General features: G+C 39.1%; 2 protein-coding genes across 2 annotated transcripts; one reads left to right on the forward strand and one right to left on the reverse strand.

The window, feature by feature from the left end:
* The first annotated feature begins 10 nt into the window (after positions 1-10).
* LOC103139013 (serine hydroxymethyltransferase, mitochondrial-like) lies at positions 11-12,920 on the forward strand. The gene is made up of 13 exons (XM_007553454.2): positions 11-194; positions 1,004-1,198; positions 3,331-3,410; positions 4,789-4,989; positions 6,847-6,928; positions 7,004-7,126; positions 7,223-7,362; positions 7,452-7,614; positions 7,799-7,898; positions 8,277-8,432; positions 8,607-8,714; positions 9,017-11,659; positions 11,723-12,920. The coding sequence occupies exons 1-12, from the start codon at positions 72-74 to the stop codon at positions 9,142-9,144; spliced, it is 1,599 nt and encodes a 532-aa protein (XP_007553516.1). The 5' UTR covers positions 11-71; the 3' UTR covers positions 9,145-11,659; positions 11,723-12,920.
* ndufa4l2a (NDUFA4 mitochondrial complex associated like 2a) lies at positions 12,749-18,576 on the reverse strand. The gene is made up of 4 exons (XM_007553455.2): positions 18,360-18,576; positions 14,758-14,843; positions 13,615-13,675; positions 12,749-13,507 (listed from the first exon to the last, which is right to left on the reverse strand). Exons 1-4 carry the CDS (start codon positions 18,399-18,401, stop codon positions 13,451-13,453), a joined length of 246 nt encoding a protein of 81 aa, XP_007553517.1. The 5' UTR covers positions 18,402-18,576; the 3' UTR covers positions 12,749-13,450.
* Between the last annotated feature and the right edge of the window lie 1,757 nt (positions 18,577-20,333).

The following is a 20,333-nucleotide window of genomic DNA, read 5'->3' on the forward strand; positions in this document are numbered from 1 at the left end:
CAGGCGACAGAGAACCAATTCAGAGGCAGATTTTCATGCACCTTTCATGCTATCAGTGACACAGACTACGCATGTACCTGGCGTCGGCCCAGAATGATTGTGCGTTCACCCTTTGCACCTTGAAAGTTTCCAGTTTTCCCCGGACCTCTGCTGTCACAAACATGCTCTCTCTGTCGCTGCGGCAGACACTGAGGGTGAGTAATTTCGTCTGATGATTCATTGCACGACGATGCAGTTGCATGTTGTCTAAAGGTCTTATTTACCCCTCTGCACATCGGAGCGGTTGTTACTAAATAACTTAAATGCTGCAAACTAGGTCAGCATGCCATTGTAGTTCATCTCAACCCTGCCAGAGCTGTCTGCATGCAACATGCACGGCTTCATTGTCTGTCATAAAAAGTGTCAAAAAGCAGCAAAGTCTGTTTTATTTTGTCAAGCGTATGCCAAACCAGTAGATATGAGAATCCTGTTTTTGTGCGCATTTCTGCTTTGACACTGAACCACCTGTAAGGGCGAAGTAGCTCCTGGTTCCAAAAGTGTCATGTATGCATACCTGCTTTAACAAACAAGACCCTGGTGGTCAGTCTATGTAGATTTTTCCAGTCCAAGGTTTTCCAAAGCTGTCCTGCTTGAATAGCACATTTGTTTTTGCGCAGCCTTTCACTTAATGGCTTTGCTCAGAACATCAAAAGACACATTATTCTAAGTCATTCTTTCAAACCCTTCCTGCAGAGTATCATAATTTCAAGTGATGAAAGCATTTCTCACCCAAGCTCAGCCTTCACGAGCATTTCAAAAGACACCAAAGTCGCTTCTTTAAAAAAAAAACAACAACAACAACAACTCAGTTTTAGCAGCACAAAACACAAAAGATCGTTGTGACTTTCTGCTGAATACCACCCAAGGTCTTAGTAACATTTAACGTTCATTATTTAAGAAGTACATGTTTTCTTAGTGAGTGACAATGTTAATTTTGTTCTTTTTCTCTTGTGTCACGCTGAAGCCGCTCTTCCTCAGAGTCTCGGGTTGTTCGGGGAGAGAGGGGCAGGTCGCCTCAGAGCCATGCAGGCTGACGCACGGCGGCGGCGGCGGATGGACGGGGCAGGAAAGTTTGGCCCAGGACGACCCAGAGATGTGGAGTCTCCTGCAGCAGGAGAAGGACAGGCAGTGTCGGGGACTGGAGCTCATCGCGTCAGAGGTGAGAGTGCAGAGAGAAGAGAGGGGCAAAAACAAAGAGGCAACTCACAGTTTTTCATTTTGACCACAAAGAAAACATTCACTTTATTGTATTTTAGTGGATTTTTACGTAATTAACTCAGAAAGTAGTGCATAATGATGCAGGAGGAGGAAAAATGCTTTTATTTTGATGTCTAACCTCAAAATGTTGTTTTATTTTAATTTCAGTATATTAGATTTAAAAAGGGCTTGGTTCAATATCAATTCATACTACAATCGAATTTTACACATGAATTCTGAAAGGGAATGGATTTTATTTAGTGGTCTCACAGTGAAAGGGGTTGAATACACTTAAATGTGCATTTGAAGTAGCCTTTTCCTTTAGCTTCCTTTAGCACAGTTTCATGGAGCCTTTTTGTAGAAGACTCCTTTCAAATGCAGATAAATGCTACCAATTAGAATAGTAACACACAGCACTCTGGGGCCAGACACAAGATGACAGAAAACAGTTTTGATGGGGTTGCAAAAGCAAAATTAAGAGAAATGTCAGGATTTAGACAAACAAAACAAAAGCAAAATGACAGAAACTCATATAGATCTTCAGAAGTTATCAATCTGGAGTTCACAATGGCTAACATCAGAAAAACGACAAGAACTCATTTAGTATCACATTTTTTCTTTTACGTAAAACGTGATGGACGTCAGTCTGTTGCAGAACTGTTTAAATATTTGCTCTTTGCTTGGAATCACACTAAGTGTGTGTGTGTGTGTGTGTGTGCGTGCGTGTGTGTGCATGTGTGTGTGTGAAAGCTGTGCTGGAGCAGCAACTGGTTTTGACAGGTGGACTCCACACAGAACAACATTTAGAAAATCAGCAAACAGATTTTCTCCTTTCAGTTCGATTCATTCTTTTTCTTCTCTTCTAGCAAAGAAAACTGACCTCTTCATGAACAGATACCTTGAGACATTTTTAGATAGTTTTTTTTTTGTAACAAAACTGAACAGATGGATGTTTAATATTAATTTTAAACACTACTAAAAAAAAAAAACTCTAGTAATTATCCTCATCTTGAATGTGACTGTCCCGTCTGTAAAACTAATAAAAAAAGATTTTACTTGGAAAACTGAAGTCTGAAGTAGAAGCTGTGAAGCAGAAAGCAGGAATGTATCTGCAACGTCCAACTTAAGCTGGGAACAACTAACTCTAAAATTAAAATTATTTTCTCTTCAAAATGATTAAATCCAAATTGAAGTTGGAGAAAATTAACCAAGTTTCGTTTCTTTTACTATGGACCAGTTATGAGCCCAAACATTTATTATCCACATTGGTATCTGAAAGATTTTCATCTTAATGAGCGAGCGATGTGAGTCGTTCACCAGTGCAGGATGAGTCCCAGAGGAGATCTCCCTGTGTTTTTAGAACGATGCCATATTATCCCATTAGCTTTCCCATGCGTGTTCTTCACTGATCTCCACATTTTTGAGAGGAGAAGAAGAGGAAGAGGAGGAAGGGAAGTCTAGTTTGAGAGTGTATTTTTGTGTGTCAGGATAGTGTTTCAAAAATGTCACAGAAAGAGTTCTGTGTCAGACAGGGAGCTTGTTTTAAACCTCACTGGGATGATTGAGGGATCCCTGAACAGTGACAGGTTTAGTATAATAAGACTTACAGAGGGGGATGAGGGGGGCGGAGGGGGAGGTGAGGATGAGGGAGAGGAAGAGGTAAAAAAAAAATAAGCCAGAGTGAGAGTTTGAGAAGAGAAAAAACTGACAGAAGGAGGAAAATTCATTTGCATTCAGTTCCGTTTCTGCAGCTTTCTCTCCTCTTATATATAGAAAAAGCTTCAGACAGCCATTTATGGGAGGCGCACAAAAAAATTCACAAAGTAAGATTCTATCATCCATTATATTTTGCAACACAGAAAGTCATTGTATTTTTTTTATTGTATTTTTTTGTGATTATTTTAGCTTGCATGTGAAAGGAAAGCCAATCCAAAAGCACAAAGGAGAGCTAAATTTATATAGTGGCTACAGTCTCTGGCAGTAAAGCCTTCTCTGAGTAAATAAAGCTATATTTGGATAGTCTGTTCAGATTTTTTTTTTCTTAAAGCATACAGTATGTGGAGATGCCGACACTGTGCTTGCTTGTCCTGTCAGAATTTCTGCAGCCGTGCCGCCCTGGAGGCACAGGGTTCCTGTCTGAACAATAAATACTCCGAGGGATACCCTGGGCAACGGTAAGCACCAAAGCCCAACTCAATTATAATATGTCACAATCATCATCTAGAAACATATGTACACGTCATTTTGTCAGGTTGAGTTTTCGGGGGGGGGCGTTTTTTACTAGGATGAAGTTTGAGAGTGGAATAGAGTGGACTGCTTTCGCTGAAGAGTCATTCTGAGTACCTGACAAACCTTCACCGGTCCGAGATGCTGTTGAATTATACAGCAGTGATGTAATGCAATCGTTTGTGGAGAAGGCAATACGGTTTTTGACACCACACCATCTCACTGACAACTGCATGGTGTAACATCATGCAGCGCTGCTACCAGGAACAACACGGTGCACTGCAACACTGTGCAATGCAGCACGCTGTAGCGTGCAGGTTTCCAACCACGTGTTTGGGTTTTCTCAGGTTTGTCCTCCAACAACAAACTTTGTATGTTTGCTATTTAAAACGGATGCGAGAGGACAGAGTTGGATTCTTCCCAGAAAACTCAAAAGATAAACACATATGTTCGCATGAAATAGTTAATCCCCAATTAAATAAGCCCCTCAAATCTAATCATTATTATCAAATGATAATAAAGGAGGATGTTTCCTTTGTAACAACTGCAAATTTATGAATTACCAATGGAAGATTTTACCAAGAAAACAAAGTTTTCACAAGAACCTTAAACAAACATGGTGTTTCTGCACAGGATCAGTGGCTTCAGAGAGGTGGGTCTAAAGTTTTACAATAGACAGAGAGAACTACATTAACACAAAAAAGTTAATTTCTTGACTTTAGTGAACACCATGCTGTTCAGTTAATGTCGCACGGACTCTAAAGCATCTTCATTCAGTCAAGCGATCGTTTTCTAAAGCGTAGACAGAAGGAGTGTCCCTGTTCGACCCAGAGTTTGACACTTCGCTTTATAGAGGATGCGCTATCGACTATAGCTGAAATAATTTAGACATTTCATCTCCAACATTCTTATTCAACTATAAATAGAGCAGGTACGCGCTATGCCAACCTTTAGGTGTGACATTGTTGAACTTCTGTGAGCATTTAAAGCAACACTTCCTGTCCTGTCATGTATTTCTGTTACATTAAAAATGCTACACTTAACATCATCTGCATCACTGATATGAAAATTAAATCTAAACTGTCACTTTATGGCAATACATTAACTATCACTCATTACACTGGGAAGTCATCTGATATTAGATTGTGTCTTATGATGCAATATTGTACACATGAGATGCAGTGTAATAAAAGAGATGAGAAGAATGCAACAATATAATTAATAAATTGTAAAAGACACAAGCTGGTTTAATAAGTAATGATAAAAGTTAATAAAAATTATAACCCTTTAGGCACTACAGTGCATGTGAATGTGCGTCTCTTTCAGGTACTACGGCGGCGCAGAGATTGTTGACCAGATTGAGCTGCTGTGCCAGAGACGAGCGCTCGCCGCCTTCGGTCTGGATCCAAACCTGTGGGGCGTCAACGTCCAGCCCTACTCGGGGTCCCCAGCCAACTTTGCAGCCTACACCTCTGTGCTGAAGCCTCACGACCGAATGATGGGCCTGGACCTGCCAGACGGTGGACAGTGAGTAAATACGCTGTGGGATCATAACAATATTCTGCTTAAAGGGAGATTTGGTTACTTGTGAAAAAGCAGCAACGACTGTAATCCTACTGTCATGTTACAATCCTGTTGAAAAAACAACAACATTTTATTTAAATAATTTGACAGAAATGAGTCTGTAACATCAATATTTTATGTGCTAAAACAATGTAATGACACACATTTTTACCTGTTTAGAAGATGTGAAATCATGTAAAAACTCCCAGATGAATCCCTGAGGCATGCTAATCTCACATTAAAACACATTTTACAGCTATTTATACAAATATCTCAGTTTTTTTTTTTTTTTTTTTTTCATTTCATGCTTCAGACGCTCTCATCACTCTGACAGATTCTGCAATTATTAGTTCCCACATTTTAGTTATTAGTATCACAAAAGAGCGTCACTTGGCCCAGCGGTTATTTCCTACAAGAAAGTGAATGTTGTTTTTGGACTTAACGTCAAGAAGAGGTTGAGTGTGATTAAAGTTTTTGGTCTCATAGACTGGAGCTGTCACACGGCGACACTCTCTTTGAAAGGGGCTCATTTTAATTTCACAGACATTCACAGAAGAAAATGAAGGTGCTCCACGTAAAGTTAACGCCACGGCTGGCCGGGCGTTGAAGAACAGAAAGACAGAAGAGGCAGTCCTATATAATGGCCTATATATTTGCTGGATTTGTGCTATTACATTAAATATATTCAGCTTAATGCATTTGGTAGAATACACATTAATTAACTTTTCTGTAAGTGTACTAGAAGTATATTTTTCATGCACTTAGTTGTAAAGAAAGCATCAACTTACAATACTGTGATATAATGGCCACTTTTTGAAGCCCAGTGGAAGATTCTAGAGAAAACTGCCCACCTTTAATAACATAAATACCTGTTTTACATTTAGCTACCCCCACCTGGGGTCAAGTGGCTGCTTGAAGATCTTTGGTGGTAGCTCATAATGAGCCTACTATTGCATATTTGTTTTAATAAACAGATTAGCTCCCGTCATGGATCAGTTCTTTTTTTTCTTTCTGCTTAGTTCATCTCACAAAGGCTTAGCCTATCAGCATTTTTTAATAAGGTTTTCATGTGATAGATCAAGTGTAAAACTGTTGAACTTGACAGATTATAATACTCAGTTGTATTTTATTCCACAAAAACGAATAATAAAAGAGCAACTTTTATTCAGCACTCTTAAATCCACACCTTGCAGAACCAGCTTCCACTGAGAGCATTTTGGAGAATGTCTGATATTTTTCTAACTAAATGTTTTCATTTGGATTTTGATTTAGACTTTGACTGAGCCATTTGAGCTAAATCGTATGTTTTGATCTAAGCCATTTCGTTGGAGTTGCGGCTGCACGCGTGTGTGGGGTTGTTGTTCCTCTGAACCTCCTCCACAGTGTAATGCTTTTTAGTTCTATCAGCTTTTCTTTTAGGATTTATCTCCTTTCACTTTGCTGTCAACTCTGACCAGCTTCCCTATCCCTGCTGACAAAAGCATGATGCTGCCACCACCATGTTTCATTATGGCTGTGGGGTTTTCAGGGTGACGTGCAACATCTGTTTTCAGTCATATGTAGCGATTTATTGTAGGCTGCATAGCTTAATTTTGGCTCTATCTGAGTAAAGCTTTAATGTCTTTAATGTCTCTCCTTGTGGTGAATTGCAGTTGGGCGTTCTTGTAGCTTTCTATAAAACGTACTAATCCCAAAGCAACATCTGAAAAAGAGGCTTTCCATAAACTGAAATAACATGTTTATAATATGTAATTCTGAGGATTAAGATTCAGACGTTTACAGCTGCAATCTGTGTTGTAATGTTATTCTGCTGTATTTCAGCCTGACCCATGGCTACATGACCGACAACAAGAGAATCTCTGCCACCTCCATCTACTTCGAATCCATGCCTTACAAGCTGAATGTGAGCGCTTGGTAGACTTCAGACGGTATATCTGTGGAGGATTCCTAGTAACAAAGTGTTGTGTTACAATCTCAGCCTCAAACGGGTCTGATCGATTATGACCAGTTGGAGAAGACAGCCCGCCTCTTCAGACCCAAGCTCATCATCGCCGGAACCAGCGCCTACGCTCGCCTTATCGACTACGCTCGCATGAAGAAGGTCCGACCTAACTGTGTGTTTTCCAACTGAAATCCTTGTGGTAACTCATCAGGTTTTTGAGAAACGTTTCGTTACGGTCTGTGTTGTGTGTTTCAGCTGTGTGAGGAGCTGAACGCCTACCTGCTGGCTGACATGGCTCACATCAGCGGCCTGGTGGCGGCTGGCGCTGTTCCTTCTCCCTTTAAATACGCTGACCTGGTCACAACCACTACCCACAAGTCCCTGAGAGGAGCGAGGTACCAAATGTCCATTTAAATCAGCTTTCAAACCGCTTTATGACGGATCGAGGCGAACACTCGGACGGCTTCCTGTCTCCACTCTGCAGGGCTGGTATGATCTTCTTCCGGAAAGGCGTGCGGTCGGTGGACGCCAAAGGTCGGGAGACGTCCTATGACCTCCAGGACCGGGTGAACTTTGCGGTGTTCCCGTCACTTCAAGGAGGTCCGCACAACCACGCCATAGCCGGAGTGGCTGTGGCCCTCAGACAGGTCCAGACGGTTGTTTTAGTCGCCGATATTCAGTCGTGTCCAGTAATAAACATAATAATAAGGGAGAAAAATCCTTGGAGGGAAAACAAATCTAAGAACTGGCAGAATTTCAGCAGCTCATGAATAAAACATGAAAGTGCAGCGTTCTCCTTTTTTCACGCAGCATAATTTCACGTCTCCGCAGGCTTCCAGTCCCATGTTCAAACAGTACATCGCTCAGGTCCTTCTGAATGCCAAAGCCATGGCCGGCGCTCTGCTGCAGAAAGGCTACACCCTGGTGTCAGGTGAATCCCTCATGCACATCAACAGACATTTAAAAGACGCATGAAACTGGCAGCTTCCATGCTTCTCATACCACGGCATGAGCACTTTGTAGGTACTTCATGCACTCGCCTCCTTTTTTCATTCACAGCCCATTAATTTGCTTTTTTGTTTGTTTTTTTTACTTTTTAAAGGCAGCTTTCACTTTACTGTTGAACGCTTAAGAAATATCACTGAAAAGAAAAGTCAGAGTTGATGTTTTCCAGCATCGGCAACAAACGGTTCGGAAGCAGTGAGAAGAATCGGCTCATTTCATCCAGTCAGACGTGTTTCGTAAAAATCGACATAATGAAGCTTTAACTTACACTTACCCTGCTTCGTTCTCATCTCCCTCCTCTTAGGCGGAACCGACAACCACCTGGTATTGGTTGACCTTCGACCTCACGGGATAGACGGAGCCCGAGCAGAGAGGGTCCTAGAGCTGGTATCCATCACAGCCAACAAAAACACCTGTCCGGGGGACAGGAGCGCCCTCACCCCAGGAGGACTCAGACTCGGTAAACAAACTCATGATTATTCGTTTTAATATGGAGGGTGTAGAAAATGCATCTCCTGTTTAGTATAAAAGTCTGTGTGCATTTATTCTAAAGCTTACTGGGTTATTTTCTGTCGTTGTTTTGTTTGTTTTTCTTCGCTTTTCTTACCATCTTAATTTTGTTTTTTTGCTGAAGGAGCTCCAGCTCTGACTTCTCGACAGTTTAAGGAGGGAGACTTTGAGAAGGTTGTGGATTTCATAGATGAAGGGATTCAGATCGCTCTGAGTGTGAAGCAGAAAACTGGTGAGACTGTTTCGGTGTGATAATTAACTGGGCAAGAGATTTTATGTTTTGTAAATGAAAAAAAAAAAAAAAAAAAATCAAATTTAGGAGCAAAAAATAAACTATCAAAACACATCACTGTGTGTCGTGAATCATGGGATTTACTTTTTGAACTCAATTCCTAATTTTTTTTTCACTTTATCTTGAACTGAAGAAGATTAAGAAGACCAACTTGTTGAGATATTGTAGAGTACCGTAACGTTTTATTTATTTTTTTGGCACTTTATTTTTTTTTTTACACATTTCCTTTTTCCTCCCATCAGGAAACTTGGCCAGCTTCAAGTCCTTCCTGCTGAAGGACCCTGACACAGTAAAGCTCATTGCAGAGCTCCGCCATCGGGTGGAGCTATTTGCCAGACCCTTCCCCATGCCAGGATTCACAGATCACTAAAAGAGGAAGCGGGCTTCTCTCCAGCGACGTCACCTTCTGTCGACTTCCTGTGGAACTGTAACGCGCAAATGTCACCGTTATATTTGGATCACGCCGCACTGTTGGTCAGTTTTCTGCTGAAAATGTAAACACAGTCTTTTTAATGGAAGAGTTTCATCCGAGGCCGTGGTAAATAATGACTGGTGTACAAAACGATGCATTGAATATTGATGTACAGCTGTGAAGAAAAACATTTCAGTATAATTGTTGATCAAAGTCAGACATGAATAAAGCAAGAAATCAAGTTTGCACAACGTTGCTTTTTGACGTATTTTCTTAAGATATTCTGACAACCAAATTAAATAAGAAATGAATGCTTTTATATTACATTTTGTTGGACCCAAAATCAGATGTATTGGATTCAACAGAAACAGCTGGAAGGAGCTAGCTTCTGTCTTTCTAGGTTGCGTCAACATTTTGTGTTATTTGTTTTCGTCTGGCTCGATTTTGTGAGTAACATAGTAATTCCAGGCTTAATTGTTACTAAGCGACGTCTGAAGGAAATTATGTGTAATTGCAAAAAGAAAATAAACAAGGGTAAATGTGGATTTCTGGGTTAGATATGAGGATAATAGTTTGTAATTTAAGAAGGGAGGGGCTTCTGTGGCTTATAAACAATGATCTGAATGAAACAGCTGGCATTTCCTCCTGGTGTTCAGAGAATATAGTAAAAAAAAAAAAAAAGGTGATTTCTGAACAGGATGAGAAATGTGTCAGAAAGGTTGGAGTCACAGATTCAGAAAGTTTTCATTAACCTTTTTTATCTGCTTTGCTGTTCAGTGTGTCTTTTTCAAATCAAAGGAAGTGTCCACCACAAATTTTCAATATGGATTTCACAACATATTTAGACATAAACGCATATATAAACAAAACATTTTGCCAGATAAAGTAATAAAAATGAAGGGTATTTAGAGTTGCTTTGTTTTAATCACAAGTTGTGAATGTATCAAAAATGAAAAAAGCTTAATATATATATATATATATGTCTAGAGGCTAAAATGCAATTTCACAAAATCCCAGATTCCCTTGTCACAACTGTGGGAGGACATGATGGTGTAGTTAAAACCAGAATCTCTTGGTAACTATGACAACATGTTACTCTAGCGGTCCCATCCGTAGTTAAAAACAGTGGAGGTTGTATCATGCTGTGGGATTGCTTTGCAGCAAGCAGAACAACAAACACTTTAGAGCTGACTGTGTTATTGTATCAAACTATGTCTAAGTCTTTAAGCACAAAGGAGACCAAAGTCACACAACAAAGTCGATTTAAAAGAGCAGGAAAAAAAACGCATCTTTACTGCAGTCAGACTTCTCCTGATCCTCCCTCACAGCCTTTTGGGACGCTGAAATCTGTTATTTGAACAAACACAAGCTCTAAGAGCCTCTGGGCAAAGGAGTGATGGTGTCAGACAGTTGCTGAACAAACTTCTCAAGATGAAAGAAACCATTTTTAATTTTTTTTTTATCATTATTGTTTGTTTGTTTAAAATACCTTTATGTTTTAGTTTGTTCCTTTCCCGGTTCATCAAGAAGTACCAACATTCAGACTTCATAAATGTCCCAATTTGGAAAATTTTGAATATAAAATATGAGGTCAAATGCTTTGCTATGAACAGAAACAGTCCAAGACTTTATGTGACAAAGAACATTGATGCTTATTTTATGTTCTACTCATAACGCTGTCAGTCATTTGTAGATCAAACAGACTGTTGTAAAAATGAGAAGATGAGAGTCCTAAACTTTCAAAAGTTCCCACTGCTCCTCAGATCTTTATTCTCTCTGGCGCATAACATGTCCTAATTTTATCCCCCTTTTGATAAAATTAAGAATTTTATTTCACACACAAAGAGCTTGACAAAGCGGCACAAATCCAGCCAAGAACATAAACTTCTGATGTTAAATATTTGAACACTCATTCAGCAAGAGACTGAAAGGACTTTTGTTCTGAGTCGGACGTCTCCAACTTGCTTCTTTGTTTGTTCTCCAGTTTTTTTTTTTTTTGTTTTTTTTTCCAGCTGAAGATTTTTACCAGAGGAATGTGAATCGTCTCCAGAGGCTTATGGTTGAACTCGGGGTCGGCGAGGTTGGGTCGAGTTCTCAGCTGTGTCGTCAGAAAACCTCCAAACACTCTGACCGTCGCACAAGCAGCATCACAGCACAAATAAATGATGACCCGCCTCGTCTCGCTGAATTTTTTCTCATGACCTGACAACTCGTCTTTGTGAGATTTTGAATGCATTTAAAAAGTCAGGGAAACCACGTGCTTACTCGATTCAAGGCGTTATTAGACTGGCTACTATTGAAACAGTGTTTGTTGTGATGTGATGTGGTTTTATTGTTGTTCATAGTCTAAAGTTGAGTTTTATATCATGTGATAATGTTATTCCCTCATCAAAAATATATCTGGAGAGTTTTTTTCATGCGTGTTTGAGAAATCCCTGAATCTCACGTGGCAACTACTCATTGGTGCCTAAACGTGTGCTCTTACAAAACGCTGCCTCTTTCCACAAAGCTCCTCCTCACAGCCTCACTGTCCAAGCCAAGCTCCTGTCCCACAGAGCATCCTTCCTCTGTACCTCCCCCATTCATCTCCTCAGGACTAGCGGCAGCAGCAATTAGCAAACACCTGGTGGAACTGAGCTCATCATAGGAACTACTTATCAGTGCAAGAAAGGTTGTCAACTGCATATTGAGTGTCAGGAACAGCAGAAGCTTCTTAAAGAGGCAGAAGCCCAATTTCAAGGTGTTAAATTACAAGGTCGAATTTCTTTTAAGTCATCTTTGATATATACAACATTTTTTTTTATAACAACTGAAGGTAACATAGATATTGGATCATGCTATAAGATGCCACTATATGCCTGGAAAATACATAATACTGTCGCTTTAAGTTCTAGCATTCTTTGTCGTGTCTAACCTTCAATTCACCTGAGAAGAAACCTGAATCCATCATATTCAGTGGAAAGAGACACAGCCAAACATCCACAACCCATGCTAGATGAAAATCCTGAAAGTAAAGGATGAAATGACCTTGGATGTGAGTATTAAACCGCAAAAGAGCTGATATTTGGAGCTTGATTTGAAAAAATAGGCTTACTAACATCACCTTTCCTTAAATTTAAGTTGCCACTTTTCAGGAAGTACCAGTGATGACAGTTTCGTCAAACACTGAGCCCTCATTAGGATTTATTATTATCATTATTATGTATGTGTGTTGCGCAGTACTGTTAGGTTTACAGTATTGCGCTTAGGATGCCACACAGGGGTGGACTGTTTAAAATCCTGCCACTGATCAAAGACACTGGGCTGCTGTCACATGTCTCCCTCACACACACACACACCCACACACACACACACAGTCTGAAGGTGGCTCCACTGAATAAGCATCATTCACCTGCAAAGTGACAGCCGTACTGCCGACAGACGGCTCGGCTCCATCAGAGCTTCTGAGTGCAGCGTGTGGAAAAAGATCCGTATCTCTCTCACTTCCATCCAGGCGCACAACAAAAATCACCTGCCCACCATGTGGAAACGGCTCACGACAAAATAAACACTTCGGCAGCCATCAATCTGCGGTTCATTTATTGAAAGAATATAATGTGGTTAAAGCACCCGATGCTTTCATAAGTGACGCAATCACTGGTAAATTAAGTGACAGCTGAACTTACAGTCGGTTATGAAGTACAAACACTCTGCTGACAATGACTGCTGCTGCAGGGCAGGACGGCATTGCTCTATAAAAAGCTGGGATAATAAAGAGGAAAAATGAAGCAGGGTTGTTTTGGTGCATTTTTTTCTTCGCATATTTTACATGCTATTTACATTTAGGATTAATATCTGGAAACCTACAAAGTACTTAGATTAATGTATGTTTTTTATTTTTTATTTTTTTTTGCTTGTTTTCAGTGTCATGCTATGAAAATTAAAGTGGAACCAATATTTCCAAAACAAGGCTATGTCCTTGAGATAATAATTGTCAGTGATGAAAATTGGAAGTAAGTATGACTATGAAAAACAAGCCGTAATGTAAAATGGGACAAACACAGGCAGAAACTCTGTGTGTGCTGCGTCTTTCAGTGAGCAGTTTCGATAGTTTGCTGTCACATTTACCAGGCAACCAGCTGCTATTTAAAACCAAACATCTGGATTTAAGAGTTGGGTTCGCCCAAAACCTGCAGTGCTGATGTCGGAAAAGACAAAGAGAGAAAGAAATCCGAGTCCAGATCCGGATCTTCGTTTCTTCCGGTTTGACTCTGAGCTGTACGGTTCAGAAATCAGGACCCTCCTTCTTCAGGTTTTTGTAGTCTGTGGTGATTGCCACAAACTGCAGAAGAAGAACATAAACAGAAGACTGCTGCCGCAACAAAAATAATTACCCTGTAACTTGTGTGGACTAAGCAGTAGCTCATGTTTGTGTGTGACCTGGATTACCTTGTACTGGTATGTGGGGTCGAGGTTATTCCATGGTTCAGGATTATCTGTCTTGTTCCAGCTTAAATACAGAAAAAAGCAAGGAATTGTTTTATCCTCTTTAAATCTCTACCGCCATTGTTTTTAAAGAAATCATTAAAAAAAACTAAATAAAGAAAAACAGTGTTGTGCAAACATGTTACAAGACCTGCTAAGACCAGACATTAAGCCAAATGCTTACTAAAAGCAAATCCAGCAAGACTTGGATCAAGTGGGACAAAGGTATTCGTCAAAAGCAAGCAATGAGTCAAGATATTTCTTAAAAGGTTTGAAGCCAATACCAGAGCAGCGTTTCAGGACAACACTGAAGCTGATCGAGTTGGTTGAAAATTGATCACCGATTAAGGAGGCAAGCAATCTGAAAAAATTTCCAGAAAAGACACCAGAATTGGTGTCAGTTTGATTGTTACAGACACGGCATACGCTGAGATTACTTTTGATATATATATATATATTTGTTTGTTTTTGTTTTTTTAAACTCCACAGTCACAAACATTAACGTATTACTGTACATTAGGTTTAATGAAACAGACCAACACAAAGTGATTCATTGCTATGAAATGTCCTTTCTATTCTTTGATACCCCTAAATAAAATCTGGAGCAACCGATTACCATGGATGTCGCTAGGACGCAATTGCTAAGTGGTTCTTCTGTGTGTAATTTGTGTTTTAAATCATAAAAGTGGAATATTCTATGAATGCTTCAAGATTTGTCATCAAACATTTGTGAATAAATAGCATCAAAAAGATCAGGGAACAAGGAGAGGTCAGGGAGAAAGTTATGAAGAAGGAGAACAACCATAGACAGACAGAGCTAATGGAACAGTTGAAAATGGCCTAGTTAAAGCCCAAACCTAAATCCAAATCAGAACTTGAAACAGAAACGTAAATTTCTTATCATTCTGACAAAGTCTAAATTATTTTATCTGCGAAAAACTTTGCAAACCTCGTATTATTTGCCTTCTACTTCACAACTATGCAAACCTTGTGTTGGTCACTTCAAAGTGTGAGTGCGAGTCAGGATTGTGCCTAATTACTGCAGGCTGGGTTTTTTTCTCTCTCTTTTTTTATCCAAAACTGCTGCAAAAGTTCAAAAAGTCTTACGTGACATGTGGTCCTCTGGCCAGCCGGATAAGATATAAGGACGCACCACCCATTCCCAGGCAGATAAAGAAGAACTGGGGGATTAGCTGAAGGCACACAGATAAAACCAACAGTTATTTCTTTGCTACTAAAAATTTAAATAAAATTAAAAAAAATGTTATTATATAGATGACAAAGCATAACCTGAAAAAAGGCTCATATAATTAAACATTCACACTGGATCCGAACCCACCACAGAAACCTGAGAGTGAACTGGCTTCTCGAATAACTAAACATGTAGAAAGAAGCCTAAGTTTTCCAGGTTTCTGACATAGCTATGACCCAATTATTAGTTTTCTGAAACTCTGGCTTTGAACTACGGAAGAAAGTCACAATAATAAAGAATTTTTATACACATAGGGAGAAAATGGAAACTCCAGACAGAAAGGATTCCAACAAAAGTTGAAATGCTAAAAATTGACTCATCATGCGAGATGGAAATGATACAAGGTGAAAAGGATCCAATTTTGTTTCAAAAAGAAAATTAAAACCATGTATAGTTTTCCACCCACTTCACTATCATCCATGTTGCCCTAAAATCCTGAATAAACACTTTCAGTTTTGTGGTTGCAACATGGTAAAATGTGAAAATAAAAGTTTGTTTAAAAGTATGAGTCAAACAGAGTTCATTCAAACTGTTTTGTTTCAACTTAAAAAAAAAATTGGTCAAAACACAATTTCAGAAAAGCAGGTGAAACAATTTTGGATATGATGAAAAGTGGCAAGCCCTTTCAGCTGCGGTCTCATGTGAAGAGCAAAATCACATTTGTCAATTTAAGCCACACAAATATCTTTTTAAGAGAAGGAAATACTGCAGTCAGTCAGCTCAGTCATCTGAACCCTGAATCTGCCAGTCCAATTAATGGGAAGGTTTTGCCAAACAAAAATCTGATTATATTCTCCAGTCATTCTCCTCCAGGTTCATCAGAAAATCGCAGCCGGTTTGCTCCTTTACAGGTGAGGACAACAGGAACTGTCAGACAGGTGATCTGGACCAATCACAGCTCTGCTGATTAATTAGTGACCCGCTTCTGTCGTCCCAGTGAACCAGCTGACGCAGAGATACGACGTTATGTAAGACTCTGAATGACGGTCTGTGGGAAAACAACAATCCCAAAGAACAGGAACTTCTTTGTCATACAATTTTCTGCTTCGCTTGTGCTGCATTTTAATGTGGAAAACAATGTTTTCAGAGGACAGGAAGTAGTTTAATGCTTTCATTACCTTTATTTTCAGCTGTTCTTGTTACGGCTCGCTCCTGAGTGGGACAGGTTGACGTCTTTAAATAACACCAAAAGCCGTCTCTGTTTTCTACCCAGAATGCAATGGGAACACTGGCCCAGTGGCTCCCACAACTATATTTTATCATTAATCTTGAGATAAAACTTATCTGATTTTTTTCCATTAGCTTTACTATCTCATATAAAAAAATAGTTTTACATATTAACATACATGTTAATATTATTACAATGAAAATATTATTAATAATTAATAATGATAACAAATGTTAGCACAAAAGAATACAAACAATATGTATTATTCTGTCCTTTATTTAATGAATAACATTAATGACATGCTATTAAATAAATGTGTTTGTAAATCAGGTATACATTTTGATTTTAACTGTATTTAAACAGTCTTACTACTTATAATAGCCAGCAAAAGTATAAATTTATTTACTATATTTATACATTTATCTTTACATTTTTTTTAATCTACATTTTTTAATTTGTCAATTTAGAAATAGATTTTAAAAAACAACAACATGGTTTTAAATTTTAATTGTCTTATAGTGTTGTCTAGTTAACATTAGCTTGGATTCCAAAGTCTGTGTGGATCTGAAAAGGTTTGGCAACAGCTGCTCTAGTTGGTGCCTGTAAGGTGAAATGGAATCATCTTCTACTTAATATGTACAGAAAACGAAAGAAATGTCCCACAAATTGGATGGAAAACACCATCAGCTGGTTAATCCCTGCAGGAAGTCTGACCACAAGTTAAACGCCAATCCAACATGATCTCAAAGTGAGCCAGATGGATCCTGAAGGAGGATTAGAGCCGCTAACGACCCCACAATGTAAGACAGTTCAACACAGATGAAAAGTTATTTTGAGGAAGTTAAACCAGGAGTTTAGTTTAATAAAATAATGAACTCCAGCAGGTTGGTCTTTGGTGATGAAAGGTCAAACTTCAATGTTTTTTTTCAGTCTACAATGGCGGAAATATAAACATTTTAAAGCTTTTTTTTTTTTTAAATCATCAATTGGGTGACCGACCCAATGATGATTATTATGCGTTTCATATCAGATTGTCTTCATTCCTCTTTATTTATAAATAGGTGAAAGCCTACTTTTATGCTGCAATTTTCTGAATTGCAGACACTTTGTGACAGAGATTTCTTGAAATGCACCATTCTCATAATGATATCGCTCTGCTCATCTTTCACTCTTTCCATATGTGTGTTTGTCTGACTGATGTTTTTATTTGTCAGACTTTTTTTTGTCTGAAGCTTTTGGACTCTAACCGCCTGTGTCTTTGTCTCTTTCCGTCCATCTGTCTGAAGTTGATGAGGCAGGTTTACGGAGTCTCAAAAGGATTTTACTCTCTGCGGTTTCTGTCTCGGTGCTTGTCAGTTTTCCGGGATGATAGACGATGCTGAGGAGTTCTGGTAGCGCGAGTTTTCATCCCTGCAGCTTCTCTCTCTCTCTCTCTCTCTCTGTCTCTCTCTCTCTCTCTCCAAGGAAACCAGAGACAAAAAGTTAACACTCTGTCAGCCCTCGTGGAAATGGATAAAAAAGACTCTGAAATAATCCCCTCCCCTGTGGGGGAAGAAATACATGTTTTTGAGGAAAGGTTTTACACCAGCAACTGATCTGATTTTGTCAGATAATTAAGGAGATTGAATTTTTTTTTTTCATGTGTTATGTATGACTGGTGCCTTAATCCTCTCTAAATTTGCCTTGATTTTAAAACCGGCTGCAGGAGCGACGTAACCGACTGAATGAGAGCTCCAGATTAGAAGAGACAGAATTAGACTTCTCTTTATCTCTCCTGCTTTAACCTATTAATGAATGAGTGACATTGCAAGTGATTACATAAGCTGGCTAAGTACAGGGATAAGGACAGTAGGGAGTGACATTTGACTGCAAATATGCTAAGGTAAATCAAATTTCACAGTATTTTTTCTGAAAATCAATAAACAGAAAAGGTCAGTAGAAATGACCTAAACGTTGACCTACTTATGATTTGGACATGGCAATCTAATAAAAACAAAAACAAAAAAAAAACAGAATAAATGTGTATCTAAAACAAAAAACAAATTAAAATTATACCACAATTACTTTTACTTTTGTAGTCAAAATTATTATAACAAAAATCAAAATGCTAATTATTTTTCATTAAACTCAAGTGGTAAACATCATGTGGCTGAATTTCCTTTCGCATTTTTCAAAACAAGTGTCATCCAATGAAATTTAGAAAGAGGAAAATAGCTTTTAAAAATTAAATAAAAAAGTCACCACACATCATAAGAACAGTCAAACCGGGAGGAAAGGAGGCTCACTCACCCCGGGGTGCCTCTTTGCGTGCTCAGCCACCACCCGAAACATCAGTGCTCCAGTTTACAGGTCTCTATATGTACAGAGGATGAAATAAAAGTTTTTCAGAGTCGACAGTTCAGGGCCAACCACCAGCTTCTCGTGGCCGTGCACAGGCGGGATTAAGACCTGTTGCTTTCTACATATGGAGCGACACAAGGGGGAGGAGGAAGAGGAGGAGGAAACGGGGGTATGAGAAAGAGGCCCTTTTTCATCTAATTACAGCTACTGTTGGGTGATTCAGCCCTTCTAAACGCTGTATGTGTTTGAAGATGGACGTCTCTGGCCTGAAACGTGATGATTTGTTGTCCCAGCTAAAGGCAGACGTTCAGCTTGGAAGCTCAGAGCACCTTTATCCACCTCTTTGCTTGTGGTCTTGTGGGAAACGAGTGGAGGAAATGAAACAGGATTGAGTTTCCTTTCAAAGGCCAGGAGGGAATTAATGTATGTCTGAAATCTTATCAGATACAAAAACAAGAGATTCTCAAAGGACTTAAGCTTGTAACACAGTTTTTTTTTCTTTTTTAAATGAGAATTTCTCCGATAAAACAAACAAACAAAAAAAAAACCACAAGCTGGTCAGATATTGTTGCATCCTCCCCAGAAGCCCTCCTCCTAATCGAGTCTGGATGCGCCGTGTTTGCAGCTGTCGTCTTGGACACTCAGTCACCGTCTCTGCGCCTTTTCAGGCTTCTCAGACAGCCAGTCAGCGCCACCACAGACCTACTCAAACTCTGAGTGTTTGGTAACGTAGCAACACAGCTTAGTGACCATTATTTCTAGGAAGAAGAGGAAGAAAAAAGAAAAAAAAAGCAACACGGGATTTCCAGCTCTCATGCATTTGAAATTTAAATTAAAATTTTCCCAACAGGTGCTTCAACTATAGCTTAGCTATAGTCAAGAAAAGGTACAGAGCATCTGTTAAAATAAAATTAAAAAAAAACATATGTAGAACCAAATCATACTTTATATGAATTTATTGCATGCACTTGTGAAAAAATATCTATCAGTGTTTAAAAACAAAGGAGAAGCCAAACGAGCCCATTGGACCGAAAGCTCAGAGAGAGAGAAACACTTTGTCCTCCCAGTCTGCTTAATGGACCAGTGTCTGTGATTCATTGTGCATCAGTTTAATTGGATGTGAAGACAAATACAATCCAATTTGTCTCATAAGTGCCCCTCGGAGATGTTTCATCCCAGCCCGTGACGTCCCACAGTGTCCACAGGGGACTGATCTGGAAAATAAAGCAGCAGCATTGATCACATGAGAAACATGATGGGACATTAGCAAAGCTTTGTTATGCAGAAAGAAGAATATGCTAATTATGTTTTGCCGAATATCATAAATTTCTTATTTTCCAGTTTAGTTTATTCACACATACAGAGAATCATGTTCACATTAAAATGTCTGGAAGGTGAACCTAATCGGTCTCAAGTGTTTTGGAACCTTTAAAAGGCGTTCCTTTGAGTTTGTCCGACTTGGCATCAGCTCTGTCCCTGCCGAAGAAAAACATGATGCTGCCGCCACCATGTTTCGACATGGAGCGCAATTATGTGTTCAGGTTGATGCTTAGTGCAAGTTTGTCCCCACATGGCTTGTGGAGAACTTTACACAGGAGTTCTTGTGGTTTCTAACTTTAGCCTAAAAGCTTTTACAAATCTTTGCAATACCTCACTATCTCTAGTAATAGTGTTCCTTCAGGCACAATGATTTTCAAATTTGTATGTGTAAAAAATATAGAAAAAATATGTTGTTTTCTTCTACTTTGCAATTAAGAATGACTATTTCGAACAGAGGTCGGTACAGGGCCCAAAAATGCAAGAAATTAGTAAGAGTAAAAAGAGTAAAAAAAAGTATTTGGTAAAGAGGCTACTCAATTACTGTGTAACATATAATGCAATGTTTTTAAAATTATTTAATCAGACAGACAAAATATAAAGATA

Source organism: Poecilia formosa, unplaced genomic scaffold (genome assembly GCF_000485575.1).
Source record: "Poecilia formosa unplaced genomic scaffold, Poecilia_formosa-5.1.2 Scaffold56, whole genome shotgun sequence".
Taxonomy (NCBI): domain Eukaryota; kingdom Metazoa; phylum Chordata; class Actinopteri; order Cyprinodontiformes; family Poeciliidae; genus Poecilia; species Poecilia formosa.